Source organism: Salvelinus alpinus, chromosome 30 (genome assembly GCF_045679555.1).
Source record: "Salvelinus alpinus chromosome 30, SLU_Salpinus.1, whole genome shotgun sequence".
Lineage (NCBI taxonomy): Eukaryota > Metazoa > Chordata > Actinopteri > Salmoniformes > Salmonidae > Salvelinus > Salvelinus alpinus.
This window is the reverse complement of record NC_092115.1, coordinates 27,753,343-27,776,666: the sequence shown is the minus strand read 5'-3', so window position 1 is coordinate 27,776,666 and position 23,324 is coordinate 27,753,343. Positions and strand designations below refer to the sequence as shown.

The 23,324-nt window shown below is 43.6% G+C and overlaps 1 protein-coding gene across 3 annotated transcripts in view; it reads right to left on the bottom strand.

The window, feature by feature from the left end:
- Positions 1-19,576, bottom strand: part of LOC139559672 (E3 ubiquitin-protein ligase HECW1-like) — a 60,280-nt gene extending 40,704 nt beyond the window's left edge. For 2 of the 3 annotated variants that reach the window (XM_071375872.1, XM_071375874.1), the window contains exons 1-11: positions 19,322-19,576; positions 15,613-15,946; positions 14,898-15,005; positions 13,198-13,292; positions 10,946-11,021; positions 10,081-10,250; positions 8,453-8,595; positions 8,023-8,123; positions 6,057-7,331; positions 5,862-5,963; positions 5,579-5,729 (exon numbers count right to left, since the gene is read on the bottom strand). In XM_071375872.1, coding sequence (XP_071231973.1) covers positions 5,579-5,729; positions 5,862-5,963; positions 6,057-7,331; positions 8,023-8,123; positions 8,453-8,595; positions 10,081-10,250; positions 10,946-11,021; positions 13,198-13,292; positions 14,898-15,005; positions 15,613-15,946; positions 19,322-19,351 — 2,585 coding nt within the window. In that variant the 5' untranslated portion in view covers positions 19,352-19,576. The remainder of the gene's footprint in view (positions 1-5,578; positions 5,730-5,861; positions 5,964-6,056; positions 7,332-8,022; positions 8,124-8,452; positions 8,596-10,080; positions 10,251-10,945; positions 11,022-13,197; positions 13,293-14,897; positions 15,006-15,612; positions 15,947-19,321) is intronic. The other variant, XM_071375873.1, reaches the window with a different exon arrangement.
- Between the last annotated feature and the right edge of the window lie 3,748 nt (positions 19,577-23,324).

Sequence of the window (23,324 nt, the reverse complement as noted above, 5' to 3'; positions counted from 1 at the left end):
TTCATAGAAAGGAACTTTAATGTTGATGATGGGTTGACGAGCATATCGTCTGAAGCGGCCCAGCTGGTGAAAGAAGCAAGAGAGCTTTGCAGCATCGGCAAACTCCGGTTGCACAAGTTTATCTCTAACAGCAAGGAAGTTATAGCCACAATTCCCAAGGAAGAACGTGCCGAGGGTGCCAAAGACCTGGATATGGCTCTGGGTGAACCACACATGGAGAGAGCGCTTGGTGTACTGTGGTGTGTCGCATCAGACGAGTTCCAGTTCAGAGTAGTTGTCAAGGAACGCCCACTCACAAGAAGAGGAGTGTTGTCTACAGTAGCCTCTGTATATGATCCGCTTGGGTTTGTGGCACCCTTTGTCCTGGCAGGGAAGCAGATCTTGCAGCAGATGTGTGTGACAAGACAAGATTGACTGGGATGACCCCCTTCCAGATGACCTACGCTCCCAGTGGGAATTCTGGCTCCAGGGTCTACAAAACTTGTCTGAAGTAAGGATCCAACGAGGCTACTTGCCATCAAGTTTCAAGGAGGTGCAGAGTTATGAGCTCCATCACTTCTCCGATGCTAGTACCTCAGGTTATGGAGAGTGCTCATACCTCAGAACAATCAGCACAGCAGGAGAAGTTCATTGCTCCCTAGTTATGGGGAAGTCGAGAGTCGCCCCTTCCAAGGTTACGACCATACCACGACTGGAACTTTCAGCAGCGGTGGTAGCTGTTCGAACAAGTGACATGCTCAAAAGGGAGCTAGAGATACAGGAATACTTCTGGACAGACTCGAAGGTAGTTCTTGGCTACATCAACAATGAAGCCAGAAGATTCCACGTCTTTGTAGCTAACCGTATTCAACGCATTAAGCAAAGCACAGATCCCGAACAATGGAGATATGTGACCTCTGAAGAGAATCCTGCGGATCATGCTTCCAGAGGTCTCACATTAGAACAGCTCATGGCTTCCAACTGGTTCACAGGTCCAGACTTTCTTTGGCAAGAAGAACTTCCCAAAGGACAAGTCAAGGGGGAAGAGTTCTCAGACAATGATCCAGAGCTGCAGAAATCCCTGGTCCATGATACCCAGGCAAAGGAAGAAAGATCATTACTAGATCACCTTCACAAGTTCTCAGACTGGGCAAGAGTGGTAAAAGCTATTGCCAGGCTCAAACGACGTGTCAAGGAAGCCATAGGCTTAAAATTGAGGTCCAGTGAAGCTACAAGCATAGAAGAAAGGAGAGAGGCAGAGCTCACCATTTATAAAGATGGTTCAAGAAGCAGCCTTCTCCCATGAGATACACAACCTTAGGCACCAGAAAGACATCAAGACCAAAGATAAAGCAAGCAAGTTGCATAAATTGAGTCCATTTCTGGATGAGCAAGGTATCCTCAGGGTGGGAGGTCGCTTGGCTCATGCAACTCTTCATTCCCATGTGAAGCATCCTGCAATCCTGCCAAGAGATAGCCACTTGTCAGTGCTGCTCGTCAAGCACTGTCATGAAAGAGTACGACACCAAGGACGTGGAATGACGATCAATGAGCTGCGATCCAACGGTATATGGATCCTAGGATGCAGCAATGCAGTTTCCTCTCACATCTACAAATGTGTGAAATGCAGGAAATTCAGAAGATGTACAGAAGGGCAAAGGATGGCAGATCTTCCGAAGGAACGCATGGAAGACCACGCCTCCCTTCACATACTGCGGGATGGACTGCTTTGGACCATTCTATGCCAAGGACGGAAGAAGAGAGTTAAAGCGTTATGGGCTCCTACTCACTTGCATGGGCTCTCGAGCAGTTCACATTGAAATGCTTGATGACTTAACCACCGACGCCTTTATCAATTCCCTGCGTTCATTCATTGCCATACGTGGTAATGATCGTCAAATCAGATGTGATCAAGGCAGCAACTTCATTGGCGCAAGACACGAGTTTGTGGACGCCCTGAAAGAAATGGATCAAACACGACTGAAGGAACTTGGATGCGAGTTTATCATGAACACCCCATCTTCAAGTCACATGGGTGGTGTTTGGGAAAGGCAAATCCGCACGATACGAAGTGTCTTAAAACCTCTACCGAATCACCCTCCCGGATCCGGGATCCTCCTCATCAGAAACGCTGACTAGCATAGCCTAGCCTAGCGCCACAGGGAATATCATATAATTTCATGAAATCACAAGTCCAATACAGCAAATGAAAGTTAAACATCTTGTGAATCCAGCAAAAATTTCCTATTTTTTAAATGTTTTACAGCGAAAACACAACATATATTTATGTTAGCTCACCACAATAGCCCAAAACACAACGCCATTTTTTCACCGCAAAGATAGCTTTCACAAAACCCACAAATAGAGATAAAAATAATCACTAACCTCTGAACAACTTCATCAGATGACAGTCTTATAACATCATGTTATGCAATACATTTATGTTTTGTTCGAAAATGTGCATATTTATAGCTACAAATCCTGGTTTTACATTGTGAACATGGCGCAAAAATGCTCCAAATTGTCCGGAGAAATTTTGGAGAGTCACGTAATCTAACAGAAAAACTCATCATAAACTTTGCTGAAAAATACATTTTGGACATATAATTAAAGATACACTGGTTCTTAATGCAACCGCTGTGTTAGATAAAAAAAAAAATACTTTAGTAAAAAGCACAGCATACAATAATCTGAGACAGCGCTCAGCCATTCTCCGCCATGTTGGAGTCAACATATTCAACAAAAATACGAAATAACATCATAAATATTATCTTACCTTTGATGAACTTTCATCAGAATGCAGTGCCAGGAGTCCTAGTTCCACAATAAATCGTTGTTTTGTTTTAGAATGTCCATTTCTTCTGTCGAATTAGCAACTTTGGCTAGCATAATGGTGCTCACGTGTCCATGAAAGTTTGGCGCATGGAACGAAAAATTCCAAAAGTCATAATAAAAGTCGAATAAACTGGTCAAACTCAGTTGAAAATCCATCTTTCGGATGTTTTTCTCATATGTATCCAATAACGTCCCAGACGGAGCATTTCTTCGTGTCTATCTAACGCATTGCAGAAAATGATATGGTGCTCCCAGGTGCGCAGCAAAATACTGCCAATATGGCTGACCTGTCACTCCAAAAGCTCTCATTCGGTCCCACATCAGGCTAGACACCTCATTCAACGTTCTACTGCCTGTTGACATCTAGTGGAAGGCGTATGAAGTGCATACATATCCATAAATACAAGGCAATTGAACAGGAGCAGCCCTTCACAGAGACCCATTTCAGAATTTTAACTTCGTGTTTGGAAGTTTGCCTGCCAAATGAGTTCTGTTTTACTCACAGATATAATTCAAACAGGTTTAGAAACTTCAGAGTGTTTTCTATCCAATAGTAATAATAATATGCATATCATATGATCTAGAACAGAGTACGAGGCCGTTTAATTTGGGCACTATTTTTTCCCAAAGTGAAAATAGCGCCCCCTATTAAGAAGAAGTTCATCCATTCTTGATCAGTCAGACGGAAGACTCGACAGCGCTTCTCTGCGTACCTTTCTCTATGAAGTCATGGCGATTTTAAATAGTAGGCCCCTAACTACGGAATATCTGAATGATCGATTAGGTCCAGAACCTCTCACGCCAAATCACATCTTGATAATGAAGCCCACAGTTATCTTACCGCCACCTGGACAGTTCATCAAGGAAGATATTTATCTCCGCAAGAGATGGCGCAGAGTACAATTCTTAGCCAATGAATTCTGGACAAGGTGGAAGAAAGAGTACCTCCTAAACCTCCAACACAGACAGAAATGGAATAAAGACAGAAGAAACGCAAGGATTAATGACATTGTCATCTTGCAAGATGATACTGCACCACGCAACCAGTGGAAATTGGCAAAGGTTACAGAAGTGTACCCGGGACAGGATGGCCGGGTGAGAAGATTCAAGTTACTGATCAGCGACTCAACCCTGGATGAGAGAGGTAAACGCATCACCAAACCCACCTATCTGGAGAGGCCCATCCATAAGACAGTCACCCTCCTGGAAGCCGATCAAGAAACCTGCAGACCCCTTTCACAGAAATCACCGGTGATTGGTGGGAGTGTAACTGACAGTTAACCTGTAAGTCTTATGTCGTTGTTTTGTGTTTGAATTGTTTACGTGTCCTCTGTGCGGGGGAAATTATAAGACAAGCGGAACTACGTAGCTAATACTGTTGTAACGGGGATCCTTATTGTAGCAACACACTTTTGGAGGGAAGGCAATCCCGCGCTGTGTTAGCTAAGTTTTCATGTCATCGGGTGTAGTTCATAAAGGTTGAAGCGTGTATGTTAGGATGGTAACATTATAATAATTAAGGATGAAGCGTGAATTCATGCCAGGAATAATAAATGTGAAGTTTGATTTCCTCCCTTCTGTAATAAGCAGCCAATGAGGTATTTTTCCTTTATTCATGTGTTTAATCTGATACTGTTATAGCGCCGGCTAAACTGTTTATTTATGTAAGCACTTCAGAGTTATACCAAGCTAATAAGTCACTCGTAAGATAAGGTTGTAAGAGTGTGCTTAACTGTATTTTTCATTTACTTTATAGTTCTCACGGAAGGTGATAATTCTGACTAAATCTACAGAATAAAGCCGCCAGTTAAAATCAAGGAACGGTTGTTCTCGTGGTTACTGGATGGAGCTTTTGAAACAAAATCCAAGCAATAGGTATCAATGGGGTGCGGGGTTCTGAAGTGTCTGTCCTATGTGTGAGAGATAATGTACAAGAACGATCAGGATTTTTTAAACATGTATTTAACCCCTTATTTTTGGCACTTAACAGTCTCCATATATACTGTACTTCCATTGTTTTTTTCAACTGGTACTGGAAGACCTTCAGATGAGTCTTGTGAGGTCTGTGGGCGTCCTAGAGCAAAATAACCAACATGACATGTTCGTGAGAGTCACCTTTCCACGGTGTCATATTAGTGGTTAGCCCAAACTGTTCGGGCGCTACAGACAGAAGTGGGCAGATCGGCTGTACCGCATTCAAACAAGTACCAAGACGCTTGTGGGGGCCGTAGAGCAAAACGGAGAACACCATTGTGTTCGTTAGACTCATCTTTCCACAGAGGCGTATTAGTTTGTAGGCCAAACCGTTCCAAACGCTACATACGATTTTGTGAGAAGACCGATTTTCAGGATGTCTCATAATCTGACAAACACCACTCTAGCTCTGCTACCTTTCACCGCAGATGAGGAAGTGCTACATACATTAGACAGATGTGGTAGATTGAGATGCATCGAATGCAAAAAAATCTCTATCTTAAAGTGACATATTTTGATGGGGATTTTTGTATTATGCAAATTCATTTCCGCGGAGCACCGACATCAACTTTAGGGGATTTAATACAAAACTCCCCCATTCTCGGAAAGAACTGAACCAATTCTAAGAAAATCATCCAAGAAACAAATAAGCTTTAGGTTCTTCTTACAACCACCAGATGGCCCTGTATAGTGTACGTTTTCACTTGTTTTCTTTTAACATACAATGAAAAGTGGCTACAAAAGTATGATCTACCTCACTTCTTTCTTCCCGTCTCTCCCATTCACTCACCTTCTATTGAGCTGTTCCATCTGCTGAACGGATCCGGACCTCCTCATGCCATCGGGCGTGGCTGCTGAGGTGGGTCTCTGCCACGTGGTGGTCCTGTTGATGTGGTCCACGTAGAACACACGACCGTGGCTGTCCACACGCGCCTCCCAGTCTATACACAAACACACAGTGGAGACAATTATTTCTTAGTATCATTAGGTTTGTCCTGGTATGTATTGTTCATTAACAAGGAATATGAATGATATGACTCAGAGTCTCAGACAAAGTTATATACAAAGCTCACTTGGGGGTAGTGGTTCATCTATAGTGGGGTAATGATGAGGATCATGACGCAGAGCAGGAAGCTGGCTGATTGGAGGATGACTGGACGGTAAGGGACAATCTCCTATGGGACGACAAAAACAGGTCAGTATATCCTAACTTACCCAACTCACATCTATATTTTGCTAGTTAGTATTCAGTGAGGAACCCAACTCACGTCCTATCTTTCCACTGGGCCCAGCCACGGGTGACTCTCCGTTTTCTATGAAGCTCTGGGGGCTCTGGACCTGCGTGGACGTGTCCACCTGCCACTGGGGCATCCCATCTCCTGGCTCCCTGCTCTCCGCTTCATTCACCTCCATGTCCTCATCCTCCTGGGAGGGAAAATCACTGCTCTCCACAGACATCCTGGCTGCAGCCACTAGAGGTGCCTGGTTGTGACTGCCTCCTCGGCCCTCATAGCATGAAACACTGCAGCAGGGCTCCATGTCGTCGTTAGAAACTCTCTGGTGACCCCTGACCTCACCCTGGGGGTGGCGGCACTCGCTGTCCAGTAGCAGGGCCAGGTCGGACAGACGCTCGATGGACAGGCTGCGAGGCAGGGTCCTCCTGGGCCCTGGGGTCAGGGGTTCTGCCTTTTCATCCTCTTCTGAGCCATCCTGGACCCTGGGGCTAAGCTGGTCAGGGCCTGGGTCTGGATCGGGCTCTGTTTCAGCCTCAGCCCCCTCTCCCTCCCCGTCCTCCTGGGTGCCTGGCTGGGAGGAGGGCAGACTGTGGAGGAGGTGGTGGATGCGGATGTAGTGGGAGCGAGGGGTCTCAGGCTCCCCACAGGCCGAGGCGATGACTGTCTCCAGCTCCGACACGGGCAGGGAGCAGGGCCGGTTCTTACGCCTAGGGGTGGTCCTGATGCGCAGGGAGCAGCATTCCTCGTCTCCTTCCTCCTGACCCACCACCTGTTCTGCTGGTTCCCCAGGTGCTCCACTCTCCATGTCTTCCAATACAGCAGGTATGACCTGACCCTCTGCTGGGGTACTGTCCACCCCCTGCTCTGGGTCAGCAAGCTGAGGACTGGAGGGGGTTTGCTGCCCCCCTTCCTCACTGTTGTCCTCTACCTTGGGCAGCTTCTCTGCAACCACAGCCACCTCCTCCTGAGCCCCATTGACCTCTGGTTGGCTTGGTTCTGTTTTTAGGGCCTTGGCTCTGGAACAGCAAGGCCCTAAGTCTCCATCTCCATCCATGGGCTGCTCTGAACCCAAAGGCCCTGATGGATGCCCCTCCATGGGCGTGTCTGTAACTGTATCTCCTCCAATTGGAAGTTCTGGAGCTCCAGCGTCTTCCTCCTCATCCATGGGGAGTTCGGGAGCCCCCGGACCCAGGCTCATGGTGTCCTCCTCCTGGCCCTGGGCCTGGGAAGACTGGCCCTCCCCCTGGTTACTGGTCTCCTGCACAGCGGCACACTCAGGCTCTGTGCTGAGAGACATGTCTTCATCATCTGCAGGAGGAGAACAGCGCTCATTACCTCCCAGGCTGCCTGACACAAAGTGGGTCATATCAACATGAACTCATTCATTAGTTAATAGACCACTCTGTTTCTGCTTTGGTATGTCAATGAATGGAAAATCCTGTATACATCGAGTATAACAATATGGCAAATTATAATAACGGAACCTATTGTAAAAAAAAAAGTGTCAACTCAACAGCTAGAGCAATGTTTAATATCTGCCAGTCTAAACCTAGATTTGAAAGTTGATATTTACAGAAAGACTTACAGTACATATTATATATTCTTATCTTCCCACCTCTGTATTGAAAAACACTAAGTGAACCTACATGAGAGGAAACCAACAAACAGGATATACACCTCTCTGATTCAAAGGGGTTGGGTTAAATGTGGAAGACACATTTCAGTTGAAGGCATTCAGTTGTACAACTGACTAGGTATCCCCCTTTCCTATACAAACCTGGGTTCAATTAGCATGAGTTTTTGTTCAAATACTTTGAGCGTTTGATTGAGCCTGTTAAGAGACCCAGCTGGGTGGGGTTTGTACTTTTGGAACTATTTCATTAGTTCCATTACATCTGGACAGTTTGATCAAGTGCAGCAAAACTATTTGAAGGCAAACGAGTACTATTTGAACCCAGATCTGGATTATTGTGAGATGATGTGTGAGAGGAAGAGGAACCTGGATGAATAGAGGAAGTGATCTCAAATCTGAACTGCAGCTGTCCACTGACATGTTCCGTCGGCACCCTTCGGCCCAGCGTGTAGCTGACCACACGGTCACTGTGTAGGGGGGTAGAGAGGGGAGGGAGGGAGGGAGAGAGAGAGGGAAGGAAGGAAGGAGAGAGAGAGAAAAGTGGGGGAGAGGGAAAAAAGTGCAGGAAAGAGGGACAAATTGAGAGAAAGATGGGGAGGTGGCCGGAGGGAGAGAAGAGGGGGGAAAGGGTGGAAGGAGAGGGAGTGGGGGTTGGAGTTCAAAAGAGAGAGACATGTTACTTTATGATTTAAACATTCTTTAGAGGACTCTTGTCAAGAGCTCCCCAAATATCTATTAATAATAATTTGATTATCCTGATAAATGTATGAGCATGCTGTGTATTCCTGAGCCGTACCCAATAGCATGCTTCTCCAGTAGCCTCTGCACTGGCATGGACTGCTTGCCCAGGAAACGTTTGATGATAGGACGGCTCTTGGCAAACTTGTCTTTTACCTCGATCTCCAGAACGTCCGTGGGCAGAGACACAAAGTTGAAGCGCTGAGGAGGGAGAGAAAGACATAGTATCTATTTAAAATGCCTGTAAAGGTGCCGTGTGTAAGTGTGTGCGTATAGCCTTATACAGCTGCATATCCCTGTGTGTAGCTGTTAATAGTGCTGAAAATACTTGCAGCTGTAGGAAACAAAGAGGGAGCTGTCAATGGTGCTGAACTCTTTGCACTCAAAGTAAGACTTTGGAATGGAGGGAACAATACATATGAAACAATGCATTACCTAACCTTGTGTGATCTTTAATGACAGTGATGCCAAAATGTAGAGGTAAAGAAAAAACGAAACCGCTGTAAAAATATTTAGGAAATCGAAAACTGTTTCTTATTCACCCTGCGATCTCTATGACAGATGAGTTAAGCATTGGCATTCCTTCAGATATAGCTTTATCTCTACATAAACTGACCTCTATGGCTGTGGCCTACTGTACTGTACTGTATAACCAGGGAGTCACGAGGGAGTGAAGGAATGCTGCACCTGATCTGAATATCAAAACGTGGGAGGGAGTAGGCTGCACTTTTCTTCTGCCTGTACATCGCCTCTCTCACAGAAGCCCTCAATCAATTCAAGGTACAAGAGGGAGACACAAAGATGGAGGGAGGCACATAGCTTTTTAGCTATCATCATACTGTACCTCCAGCGCTAAGCTCTTGACTATACAGTCAGATCCAACATGAAGCATGCAGGAATCATCACCGCAGGTCTCATACCTCCTCTAATCTATACCGATAATTTCCATGAATACATAGTGGTGCTGCTATATCCTTCCCCTCAATATACCTAAAGGGGTGTTGCCACTGTGCTAAATCAGAGCTGGGCCTGTGATACATCTTCTGCCCTTTCACAGTAACATCACATAATTGAACCATTAGCCAAATGAGTAAACCAGCAATAGCCTATTATAGGCAGAGAGAGCAAATATTGACAGGCATTATTATAAAAGAGTATTACCACATGAGAAAACTCATGGTGTAAATGTATAATTCATACATTATAAATGATAATACATTTGGCAGGGTGGGAGGAGATACAGGCAGGGCGGGAGTACTTCTGTGTTCAGGAGGAGGAGATACAGACAGGAGGGGAGTACTGCTGTGCTCAGGAGGAGGAGACACAGGCAGGGCGGGAGTACTGCTGTGTTCAGGAGGAGATACAGGCAGGGGAGGAGAATATCCCTGCCTAACCAAGTCAAATGTCAATAAGCTCTGCTTGCCTGTAGTATGCAGAGATCAATATCTTTAATAGATGCTGTGGGAGATGATTTTGTGGTACCAAATCATTACATCCAAATACAAGTTTTTGCAACACATGTTCAGCATTTTTTCTCTTGAGTAAATATAACCCATTATAATGTTGGGTGTGTGTACATGTAGAGGGCCTACCTGTATAAAACCAGTCAGAACATTGAAATAATCATTACCAGTATTGCACAGAACGTTTACACTATATGAATCACTAACACAGCTCTCCACTCACCTCTCTCTGCCAGTGGGGGTTGATGGTGTTACAGACGATGCCTGAGCGTTTCTCCTGGCCGTGGTGTGGCAGTGCCGGGAAGATGCTGTTCCTGCCGGGGTGGATGGCGATCTTAAGGTAGGGGTCAGGGTTGAAGAACATCCCCTTCTTCAGCCCTGTGGCATGGAAATCTGCCAGAAATGATAAGAGTATAGAGAGAAGGAAAGGCTTTGAAATGTAACCTCTACGGGGTTAAGGACATCACATTCTTCTGACAAAGTGGAGTAGAGTGCAGGCAGCAAAAATATCCTTGAGAAGCTCTGCAAAATAATTCAGTTCAATATCTCGCCAAATACAACAGTATATTGTACTTCTACAATAGTAGTAGTAATAGATTCTGCTACAGGACAGCAGAGAGAAAATAACTAATCCTGAAAAATATGTCTAGACAGAATTATTATTTTGAATAGTGTGGCATTTAACTTTCTCCAACTCTGCTCTCTAACAATTGTGACAGCCATGTCATACAGTAGCATAACCTTCCAGTGATCTGGGACTAGACAGGGACTGCTACAGTCCGCCTGTTTGTTCAGCCTGTGTTGATCAAAGCTAAAGATGAAGGGGGAAGAGCTGCTGCCTAAAAATCACATTTGCCTCCTGTCATCTCCCATGCAGTGGTGGGGGGAGAGAACTATTTAGATACACAACTTCCCGAGCTGTCACACCCACCTTTCATCTAACATCACATCAGTGTGTGTTACCTCACTGTGAATCAGATGGAACTGGATCATACCGCCTCTACTGCTGCTGCTGCTACATCCCTCACTGTTAGGAATCTAACTCAACTCAGGCCTGTAAGAAACACTTGGCACAATAGACTGTTCACCTGAGAGGGAGAAGCTGATGAGTCTTCTACTGCCTGTGCTCTGGGGGACTTCTTCATTGGTGACGGGCTTAAATACCTGCATGAGGGAGAAATAGGGAAGGGAGGGAGGGAGGGAGGGAAGAAAAAAGAGATTGAGTGAAAAAGAGAAAGGGTTAAAGGGAGTGATAGAGACAAAGAATAAAGGGAATGAGAGAGGGACATCAGCGCCAGCCTTTACAGCATCTCTCCTCCTTGCTCCGCCTCCACAGGTGTAAGCCTATCTAGGGGTCTTTACAGCAGGCAGGCGGGTTAGCTGTCTCTTCCCATTACTACCCAGGGAAAGATTCAGTTAAGGGAAAGCAGCCACTGAGAGATGGGGGGGTGAGGGGTAAGGGTCAGATGCAAATACACAAACGCGTGTGCACATTCCTGTAGGAGTATCGTGTGAGCCTCTCTAGGTGGACCAGTGATCATAGCAGTGTGGTGGTGTGTCGGCTGTGGGGGCCTACAGCAGACAGCTGGAACTTAAAGGCACCTACAGAGAATACGTAGAGGGGGTGACAGAGTGTAGCGTAGTGTTGCAATTACATTTTCGTCACAAAAGAGGCGGCTCCTTGTAATACCGTACACTCCGGCATTTGACGCAGTTTTCTTCTACCTGGAGATTGAGACTCAACGTATCATTGTTTCCACTGCAGTGCTGGGCTATATAGACTATTCATTAAAGTAGCCTATTTTGCATTGATAACTAAATATAATCTCAGCGACTGTTCAAACAATAAACCAGACAACATTGTAGCCTTATAGAATCCCCCCCAAATGTATTTTGTTTAGAAGTGATAACGTTATTCTGGGAGCGAATACATTGAAGCATCATATCAAATTAGAATAATGTTACACTGGCAAGTATAATAATATTTACCAGGGCATATTATTTAATTATAAATCAGATTATTTCAGATGGAGATGAGGGAAGCTAAAAGGCTAGCCAACTTGTTAGCAAGGTACGACAAGACAAGATATTCTTATTTTGCTTTCACCACATATGAGAAGACAACAAGAAAACTCAAGAATCCACCAAAAAGGTATTTTGTTTAAAAGTAATAACTAGTGATTACAGGCTATTGTGAAATGCTAGAACCTACTGAAGCCAACTAGCTAGCTATGTGACTTTTTCTCCACACCAAAACATTATGTTCTCTTTTTAGCTGATAGGGGAATGAATACACAAGCAGCATATCAAACTGGTATAATATTTGAGGTACACTGGAAGTATAAGAATATTTGCCAGGGCATATTATTTCATTATAAATCTGATTGTTTCACATTGAGACGTGGGAAGCTAAAAAGGCTAGCTAGCTTTCTTTTTAGCCAGGCTAAAGCCAGCTATCTACTGGCTGGCTACTACTAGCAATGAAAACACAAAAATAAAAAACTTTGCCATCGCCCCCTTGTGAATGGGACCTGCGAGGATATCATGTTAACAAAAGGTGTCCGCTACTCCAAAGATCCCACTCCACCCACATGCACGCATGGAGCTTGTAGTAACCTTAAGTGCCCACAAGACCTGTGCTACAGTTTACTCCACAACAGGGCCAGCACAAGGACAACAGAAGGAAATTCTGTAATTCCCTTCCACTCTCTGTTCACCTCAGGCTGTCTGTCTGTTTATCTCTGACTGTACGTGATCTCTCTCTCTCAGCACTTGCAGTCTCTGTTTCCATCATTCTCTCCCTCTGTCGCTCTCTCTCCCTCTCCCTCTGTCTGTCCCTCCAGTGGGTCTTAAATCAAATCAAATCAAAATGTATTGGTTGCATACACAGATTTGCAGATGTTATCTTTTCCTCTGACAGACACATTTTATCCTGCCAATAAGCTTGTAATAAATGCCATTGTTTTCTTCTCCAGTCAATGAGAAAGGAAGGGTAACCAATCTAATATATGGATTTCTAAACCTAACATATCGGCACTTTAAATGGCGTTTGATAACCCCAAGTAATCCAGGCAGTTATAATGGACGGAGCTGGACAATAGATGAGATACCAGAGGGATTGCTGATCCCTTTCTGGAACTGTCAGGAGTTTTTTGGCCTCTAGTAATAAGCTCAAACCCAGACAATGCAAAGTTATATCCTTCAGATTGAAAGACATACAGTAGATCCATAATTCACACGCTACCTCTTATCATCAGTGTCCCTAGAGGAGCACTAATGAACACATAGAGCCCGTGTAGCACTACCAGGTTTGGACAAAGTAGTCGACCCACACACTCACCGGAACTGAGGGGTTCTTCACAGTCAAACTGGGGGAAGTGGCTCGCAGGGCCCCGCTCACACCATGGTAGTATTTAAAGCAGATCTTGGTCTCCGCTGAGAAGAAAGAAGAGTCAGAGGACAGAAGATAGAGGACAGAGGAGAGAGAACAGAAATGAGTTTAAGAACATGTTGTCCTATCTTTTTAGCATGACCTACTGTTTGTTTTATACATGATTTCTCAGTTTATTGGCACCTTTACCACATTTCACAGTTGGATAGCTTTCAAAAACAGGCCAGAGCCACAACAGTATGGCCTAAAGGCGTCCGCATGCTTCCCAGCCGAAACAGTTCGGAAGAGTTTGTGCATATATTATGAAGACATTTTGTAACGTTTTTGTTCGTTTTGGACTTGGGCTGTTTGGGCACACAACATTTTTTCTGGAGGCAAGCCGAAGTCGGTAGCCGAAATCTATGCCCCTTCATCGGTGATTGATCAGCAGTAGGGATCCTTCAATAGAGAACTTTTTTTCGTGCAAATTTTTTCATTGAGAAATACTGCATCAAACATCTTAGTTAGATAGAAATATGCGCAACTAAGATCTCCTCTGCAAAAATGTCTAAATTAATGACAGATTTCTTGTTATCTTAGGTTAATTCTGACTATTTTGAGGAAGTTTATACTGGCTATGGTGTCTCAAAATGGACAAACTGCTATTGTCGCGTTTTCCAAGAGAAGGTATTTTAAGGGACTATGCGAGCACACTTGTTCAGTTCACCTTGTCAACTTTGGCTAGCCTCCAGCCGAACTGAAGCATGCTGACGCCTTTAGAAAGATGTTCTGAGCAGCATGCCAATAAACGGGGGGGGGGGGGAGGGAGAGAGCAGGCTGTCCTCAGCTACAGGGTTATTAGGACCTGAGAGTCAGACAGACAGATAATACTATCACTTTCATTACACAGAGTCTCAGTCTCAATCTCAGTGGCTTCTATCCATCCTGCTAATCTACTGTGGTAGCTAAAAAGAGATGCTTTGGAGTAAACACCATGGACTGGTCTGGCCTATAGAGAGGCACTGATTTTAGCGAATGTCCTGTCTGTACTAATGAGGTGGGACGAGCTCTTTGAAGGATGAGTCTTACTGTAGGTAAATAAAAAATAAGCAGAGCTAGCTAAATAACAAAATCACTCACAGCTGACAAATCATTACATTAGCAGGACCATATGAGAGGAAGATGGCAATGGTAGTTAGTTATTATTAGTTCCACTTCCCTTGTGTGTAAGCAGAGCTGTCCACACCGGGGCCTACTGTACTGTACAGTCAGTGTGGGTTCTCTAGTCTAGTGGATCTAATGGGATCCTTTGGCTGTGTAAATTATTTTATTTATGTGAATCTTGCCTAAAAGACTTGCTTTAATCAGTGCAGGGTAAGAAGGATTTGTACTGGGAAATCCTGATAGTTACAGTATGGAAGTCTAAAGATATGCATTGTCAAGAAACATATGTATTGACACAAATGTATGGGCACAACTGTTATGAGAAACAAAATGGATATGAGATTGTTTCAGTGTTACGTAAAGATCTACAATATGCACTGACGAAGCAGTGTCCTGTTCTGAGAGCTGGATGCTACATCCGTTACAAAACAGCTCTCTTAGTGTGTGGGAGAAGTAGCATATTATAATGTAGGTGGTTTTGGATGTATTTCCAGAAATGCACTTACGCTCCACAAAATAGGAGTTGCCCTCAATCTTCCACACTATCTGGCCCTTGTGGGAACCATTCACTCCGCGGCTCTTGTAGTCTAGAAAGTTCTCAGACGACACCTCTTCTGAGAGAGAGGTAAGACAGAGAGGAAAGGTGTGAGACTTAAGGCTCGATTCAATCCGTATCGCTGAAGTTCAGCACTACAGTGCAATTTAAGTTTAAAGGCAATGTTCCCGCATTCGCAGAGACTGCATTCATAATAAACACTGCATATGTCGGCTCAATCGGAAATCACCTTTACATTTCAAGCGCACTAGAGTGCTGAACTTTGGCGATACGGATTGAATCCAGCCAAAAGTTGCACTACATTATCACACAAGCATTGTCAGTTACCTGTGGATATGAGTCTGAGAACCTTATCAGAAAACCAGAACACCTTAAGATTACCTTCAAAGATATGGGAAAGCAGACCTGACCTGAGTCATCACATAGCTCTCCATGTACCTTACATACAGTACCTTTCAAATAGACTTGAAATAACACATTCTTGTTCCTGTCCTTAATCTACCCGATGTGTAACAGCTTCACAAGATTGGAAATAAACTGTTCTTCATCTCACCATCTCTATCTGGTTCTATCATCTACTAATTATTCATTTGGTCCCTTCTAAGAAAATCAATGGTAAAATTAAATAGTAAAAATATTCTCCTAAAAGTTATGTTAGTGCTCACCAATGAGGTACATGCCGATCCAGTCCCCAGCGTCCACCTCCTCCTTGATGTCCCAGCAGATGAGGATGTCCTGGGTCTGTCCAATGGCGTAGAGCGAGGTGCTGACGGTAAGCGTGGAGCGGCTGTGTGATGTCACCAGGTCCGTGTCGCTGGTGGAGCGGTACATGGCCGCCACATCCTCCGGCACCCCATTCTGGAAATTAACGTTGCGGAATTGCTCAGGGTTGTAGCTGTGGCGGATGGGGTCCTTACAGCGCCGACGGTTCTGGGATGAACGACACGGGGAGGCCATGGCTGCAAGTCTGAGTCCGAGAAACCTGTTCTGGTACAAGTTCTGGAGGAGAGGGAAGAAAATCAGAGAAGAGAAACTGTGAATGGGGAGGATGAAGAGCTTTTACTGGAGAGAGGTTAAGGAGGCCCCACATTTAGCATTCCTATCCCTGTTTTTGAGATACAGTAGATAAAGTCCAATCAAAACCTTTATCTCCATCTTTAAGAACACTGCAGATGTGTTATTCTGTTGGTTATCTCTGAGCAGACTTTAGAGGTAGCGATTTCTACAGTCCTGCAGAGTAAGTGGAGCTCCAGTGGGAAGATTACCAACAGCAAATCCCATGAGCTTTGGGAGGTTTCTCCACTATCTTGTAGTAGCTTCTCAGTGGGAGGAGAGACAACAATACAGCACAGTGCTAACAGTAAGGAACACTCCAGGGCCCTGTCTTGCTCAGGGTGTGAAATGGACTGTTCAAAAGTGATTGAGTGTGCTGCCTCTCTCTCTCTCTCTCTCGCTCTCTCAGTTCAATTAAATCTCTCTCTCACTCTCTCTCTTAAACACACACACACAGACGCACGCATACAAACACTGCTGGCTCAGTGATAGAAGATAAATGTCTCTCTCTCTGTCAGTCAGTCTGCCTGGGCGGCAGACCAACACAATAGACAAGTCACCTACTCCCCTCTGAGAACAATCCACCAGCACAGACCCCTCAGTGACGTGTCTTATTAGAGCCACTCTCTGGCCCTCCAGTGTGGAAGTGCATCCAGATGCCAAGCATCATCTTCAACAACTCTGCCACTGTTCCTCAGCAACAAGGTCACTTGTCTTCTGCCTGCCTCCATACAACCTGTGTACAGTATGGATGGAATGCCACCATATACAACACACACTGTATAAGAGAATGAGAAGAGCAGGGAAGAATGTGAAAATTTCACTTGGTATTCTCTGCTGTGTGCAAAGTATAATAATTGAGTAGATAAAATACTGAAATGGTCACTAAGCTAAATCAAAAGAGGAGTTAGAGGAAAAGTTACTGCTACTGTAAGTGAGTTCAAAGGCTTCACATTAAAACGCCAGTCGACAGTGCAGTCGTTTATGTTTCTCTCTGAATGGGACTATTACTTAACCATATGAGATAACTTGGCTCATTTCTAATCACCATCCCAGTACTATATTGACTGTGCAGCTACTGAGGACATCTTAGTGCACTTACATAACACAGTAGGTCTGCATATTTCTTCCCTCACAGGAGCTCCCAACCGATTAATAAAAGCAGGGATGCAGACAGTATAATTGAGTAGGCCAAAAGTGTTAAATAATACAATCCTTATCATATTTTAAAAGCTGCCATTTCATTACAACAACATTAGTAAAATGAAGGACAGTTGTAAATCCCTTGTGATTAAGGTACAGTAAAAAGGTATAGTGAAATACGAAACGTTTTGTGGAGAAAAGATGCAAAAAGAAAAGATACCTCTTTTCTTGAAAGGTTGGATGGTTGCCAGCATGATGCATGAATATGCCACACTGTAGTTAATCCCATACTGTAGGCTACCTACCTCCACATAAAGCTCATGATTTTAATCTCATTGGATTTACTCACTGAGACTAATCTGAAGAAGAGGATCTGGTGCGTTATCATCACGGCATCACAAATTACACTACAGCGAATCAGCAGCGTGGCGCTAAACAAACCACCTAGCTGATCATAGCATGCAGTGTTCAACCATGGGAAAGCAGCTAGGACAACAGATCGCATTCTGTTGCATCCAGATACTGAGTTTCTTCTTCGCTGCACTGGATTAGCAGCAACATCATAGATATCCTTCCAGTCAAAGGAGCAGTGTTCAGTCCTCCTCATGCACTTCTGCACTGGGGCTCTTGGCTGATGACTCACTCAATGCATTTTTTTTTACTATCTACTGAGTGGTGGCTCAACATTCTCCTTCCTGCTCATTTAGCTCCCACCAGACTAAACCAAGCAGGGCTGCAGCAGGGAGGGGAATTTTCTGAGGATTTTATAAAAGTGCTCTCCTCTGTATCTTATCCACTGAGGTGCTCTATTGTTACCTAACTATGCCACACTTAGCATGCCCAACGATTTTTAGGAAGAAAATATATACATTTAGATGTGCTCAGTAAGGTGTATCAAATACATAAATTCTCTCTCAAATCTCCCTCAAAAATCAAAGTAGGTCTAATATTTTCCAACCACTAAGAAGTGTCAGGGATGATCTCTCAGGCCATTAAATCCATTCCACATTTTTTTAAATGAGAATAATGGCTGCAGACAGTTGGCAGGCAGGTAAATAGAATCCTTCTCCAACTTTTATGAGGCAGGGAGATTTCCTGTATTCAGATAGCTTTCAGTTTGAACAAGCTATCTCCTCCACAGTGGTGATTTTAACATGGATCAATAGACAGCATGTTCTCCTTCTACATGGTAGTTTGAGTCGTTGAGGGTCACTGGTGAATCAATAGTAATCTGACCATTAGCAGAGAGATTGGCTGCTTGTGAGCACTGACTGCATCTTTTGATGGAAAGAGTCTCTATCTCCCTGTGCAGTGTTGAATTGTCTGGAACAGCTTGTGTATTCTAGGTGGCCTACTATGGTATAGTAGTACAAGGGTAAAGGAAAAGGGGATACCTAGTCAGTTGTACAACTGAATGTATTGAACTGAAATGTGTCTTCCGCATTTAACCCAACCTCTCAGAATCAGAGAGGTGTGGTGGGCTGCCTTAATCAACATCCGGAACAGTAGTAGTATTAATATAGTATAGTAGTACTAGTAAACTACAAATGTTGCCTTCCTCCTATTCTCACCTCTCTCTGCTCCATCCTATGTAGTGTTGCATTTTAAATTCACACACACCCACACACACACACACACACACACACTGTTCATCCCTTCCGCTCCCTCTCTCTAACAACCAAAAAGAGTAGGCCAATTTGCGTGCTATGATGACAAGATTGTCAGAGGTCCCTTCCCCGACTATGGTGGCGCATCCCAAAAGGATTTACCTACTCTGACTAGGATATACGGACTCGATCAAAACACTCTCCGAATGGCGAAATCGATACTAATTTCCTAATAATAATAATATCAAACACTACGAGACATTATATAGCCAACCTGGCTACAGGGGCGAATTTTTTGGCCTGGTCATCAATATAGAGGCCGTACTCTACTGCATCCAATGACATAGCATGCAGCATCAGTGGAACAATCACAACACACGAAAAAGGCTAGAAATGTCTTTGTTTGAGAACACATATGAGGCGTCAACTATATTATGTTCTAGTGCATAGATATCGTGATTACATACATCAATCTAAACTAGAGATCGATTCGGACACTGGCACGTATCAATTTAGCCATGCCTATCTTATTGACAGCTGGACAAATATGTCTACATTTATTCAAACGTACCTGGGTCAGTGTCACCTGCCTTTGAATCATAGCCTATTATAGATGAACCGTCTAAATGCTTATGGCATTTGTCATGTTCTGATGTTCTAAAAATATGATATTCTATATCCTCCGCTGGGCCATGTTCCAGGTTTGTCAGTCGGTTTTCGGAGCATTCTTACAATGATGCTGCTGTGCGATACAGTCTTTCTCCTGGGTACCACAAAGCTTCGACCAATTGCAGACCATTTTGCATCAATTCAGTCTCCGTTTTGCTGCCCCCGCCCATGCACGCACCACGCACAAATTATAGGTTTCTACTCTACGCAAGGCACGCAATCTCTCTCTTGCGGCTTTCAGAAAAACTGTGAACTCGGACATCTCCGACTTCCGACTTAAGTGCGTTCAACTAGGAATCCGGGGAAAAAAATTCTCTATATACTTTGTCTGATCCTAGTCCTTATCATGAAACAAAAGTAAAACATATTTACCATCAAGACGAAACCTCTTTCTAGAGCTCCGACTCAGACCTAAAGATCACTGACGTGCCTTTGTTGATGCTCCATAGTGTCAGTGTCCTACACAAGTATTTTTTTAAAATAATGATGCAGAAATGGTCTAAATTAGAAAAGTTACACTACCTGAGGACATGCTCATAAAGGCATATCTAAATTATTATTATTTCACAAATGTATGTCCCTTCAGTATCAATTAAAGACCACGGTCTACAAGAGATTGTGAAGTCTAGGATACTGAAAAAATCGAATAATTCTTAAGTAGGCCTAGGCTATGTGTAATGTTTTTAATGGAGCTGCTTAATTATTATGGACAGTTTACTGTGGGGGGGCCTCACTCTCCCTGCCTGTTTCATTGCACTAAGATCAGAGCCGGCTGCAGACAATGATCAGCTAGGGGGATATCAGATTTTCAACATTTGAATGCCATATTTATAATTATATAAAATTATTGAATACATTTTCCACCAACAGGTTTCAGTTCCATTGCACCACACAACCAATAAACAAAGCATACTGACGTAATGGTTTGTGTTTACAATAAATAGACTACATCAATCTCGACAAAGAGAAAATATATCCCTCCCTACCGTGCAGGCCTACCCACCAAGGCTTGGTAATCTCTGCAAGTAATTAAACTTTTTTGTGTTTTGTAACAGATGTCTCTTTCCATTAATCAAAGTCAGGTGTAAAGCACTTAAGTCAATTACTTTAAAGTACTAATTAAGTAGTTTTTTGGGGTATCTGTACTTTACTATTTATATTTTGAACATGTTTACTTTTATTCCACGACATTCCTAAAGAAAATAATGTACTTTTTACTTCATACATTTTCCCTGACACCTAAAAGTACTACATTTCAAATGCTTAGCAGGACAGGAAAACGTTCCAATTCCCGCACTTATCAAGAGAACATCCCTGGTCATCCCTACTGCCTCTGATCTTGTGGACTCACTAAACACAAATGTTTTGTTTGTAAATTAAGTGTTGGAGTGTGCCCCTGATTATCCGTAAATTAAAATAGCAAGAAAATGGTGTTATCTTTTTTTGCCTAATATAAGGAATGTGAAATGATTTCTACATTAACTTTTGATACTTAAGTATATTTAAAACGAAATACATTCAAACTTTTACTCAAGTAGTATTTTACTGTGTGACATTTTTTATTAAGGTATCTTTACTTTGACTCAAGTATGACAATTGGGTAATTATTCCACCACTGATCAAATGGCTGCTGCACAGCTTGGATTGATTGCAATGGCATCATTATGCATTTTCCAGCCCCAAAACATTTGATGGTCAATAAATAAATATGAATAATACCAATATCTATATTTTGTACATTTCAGTCTGATATAAGTTTCCATGACTTGCGCTATGTAGAACAAAAAAAATGTTTTACTGACCAATCTGAATGACAAAAATAAACAATGCAATATTCTGCGCTATTCAGTAGGAAATGCAAGAAGCCCCTGGAGTGAAGCGGTGTCTGCTGTGATTGGTCGAGATTTCACAACGCAGTGGACCGCTCATGTCCCTTGACCTTTTCCCACCTGTACAGCACCAGTTAGATGTCAATGTCATCGCTTAGCAAAACTCCTGTCACTCAGTCAGAGTCTGGGACAGAGTCTGGATATTCGGTACTTCTTCTGAAAGAGTGGCAAAAAAAGTGAGCAGGTTCAGGCAGTGTTGAATAAGGTAGAGAGGGTAGATCAGGCAGAAAGTCAAAGTGCAGCAGTGGCAGAGTTAGTCACACAGGTTTGTGCAGGGTTGGTGGTAACTATTTAGCTAGTCTCCTTCAGCATGAGGGTTTGCTAATGCTAATAAACTAGGATTAGCGCTCAGCATCCTTAAGCTATTGGGTGTCAATCAGGGTTATTTAACAGTATATTTAGTGAATGGGCAAGCTAAGGATGTTGATATGAGTCATGATATTAGGAAAAGTGTTTATTTCCAGCGAGTGTATTTGATAGGTTTTGTTTCTTTAGCTAGCTTGGCTGGTTAGCCACTTTGGTAGCTACTGGCTGGCTAGCTAGCTGAGACCAAAGGGATGAGATACATTTTTTCTGACTGAAGCACTTATCTTCTGACAGTGACACTGTGCCCCCCTGTGGACTGAAGCTGAACTTTTCGACAACATATTTAACCCTGTTTAAAATGAGCAAAGTTGAGGTGGTAGAACTGACCAAAGGAAATTAATCATAGAGGTCTTATAACCTCTACAGGTAAAAATGCTTGGCTCATGTTTTTTATTTCCATATAGGCTATGTAACTACACTGTGTGTACTGGGAACACCTTCCTAATATTGAGTTGCACCCACTTTTGCCTTCAGAACAGCCTCAATTCGTTGGGGCATGGACTCTACAAGGTGTCAAGCATTCCAAAGGGATGCTGGCCCATGTTAACTCCACTGTTTCCCACAGTTGTGTCTAGTTGGCTGGATGTCCTTTGGGTGGTGGACCATTCTTGATACACATGGGAAAATGTTGAGTGTGAAAACCCAGCAGCGTTGAAGTTCTTGACACTCAAACCGGTGCGCCTGGCACCTACAACCATACCCTGTTAAAAGGCTCTCAAGGCTTAAATATCCTTTTTTAACCTGACTCTTCCCATTAATCTATACTGATTGAAGTGGATTTAACAAGTGACATAAATAAGGAATCATAGCTTCTACATTAATTCATCTGGTCAGTCTATGTCATGGAAAGGTGTTCCTAATGTTTTGTATAGTCACTGTATTTGTGAAAAACTGCCCATTATTAAATTGGTGAAATAATTTAATTGAGCTTTTTTTATTACTCTTTTTATTCACTTAGCTACTTACTTTTTTTTTTTTTGCATTGTCGAGAGACTAACCTGCAAGTAAGCATTTCATTGCACTGTGTACTCCATTTACAGTGCCGTCCATAATTATTGGGACAGTGAAGCATTTTTTCTTCTTTTGGCTCTACTGAAAAGTAAAGTGCAGACGGTCAGCTTTAAGTTGAGGGTATTTTCATCCATATCGGGTGAACCGTTTAGAAATTACAGCGCTTTTTGTGTCATGCCTTGTCCTGCTCTCTCCCTCCCTGGTGCTTACTCAATCACCTGCTTTCATTACCTCCCTTATATCGGTCTGTTCCCGAGGTTGTTCCCCGCTTCAGCATTATTGTCGTCATGTCATTTTGTTCTCCCTGCTCTAACGCTGTAATGTCACTTGTCCGTTCATTAAATGTGTACTCCCTGTACCTGCTTCTCCAGCGTCGGTTCTTACAGAATGCTGAAGCCACCATTTGAAGCATCAGGGAGTGCTGGCTTTTTGGTCATGGTGGCCGCCACCTTTGGAACCAGGGGGGTGCCTTGGCTGGCTCGTCATGCTTCCACGTCCTAGCTGGCTCGAGAGGTTTCCTTGCCCCGGTTGGCTCGGCAGACTCCCATCCCACGTCATGCCTCAGCCGGATCGTCAGGGTTTTACACCTAAGCCGGATCATCAGGCTCCCACGCCGCAGCCGGTTTGCCAGGCTCCCAC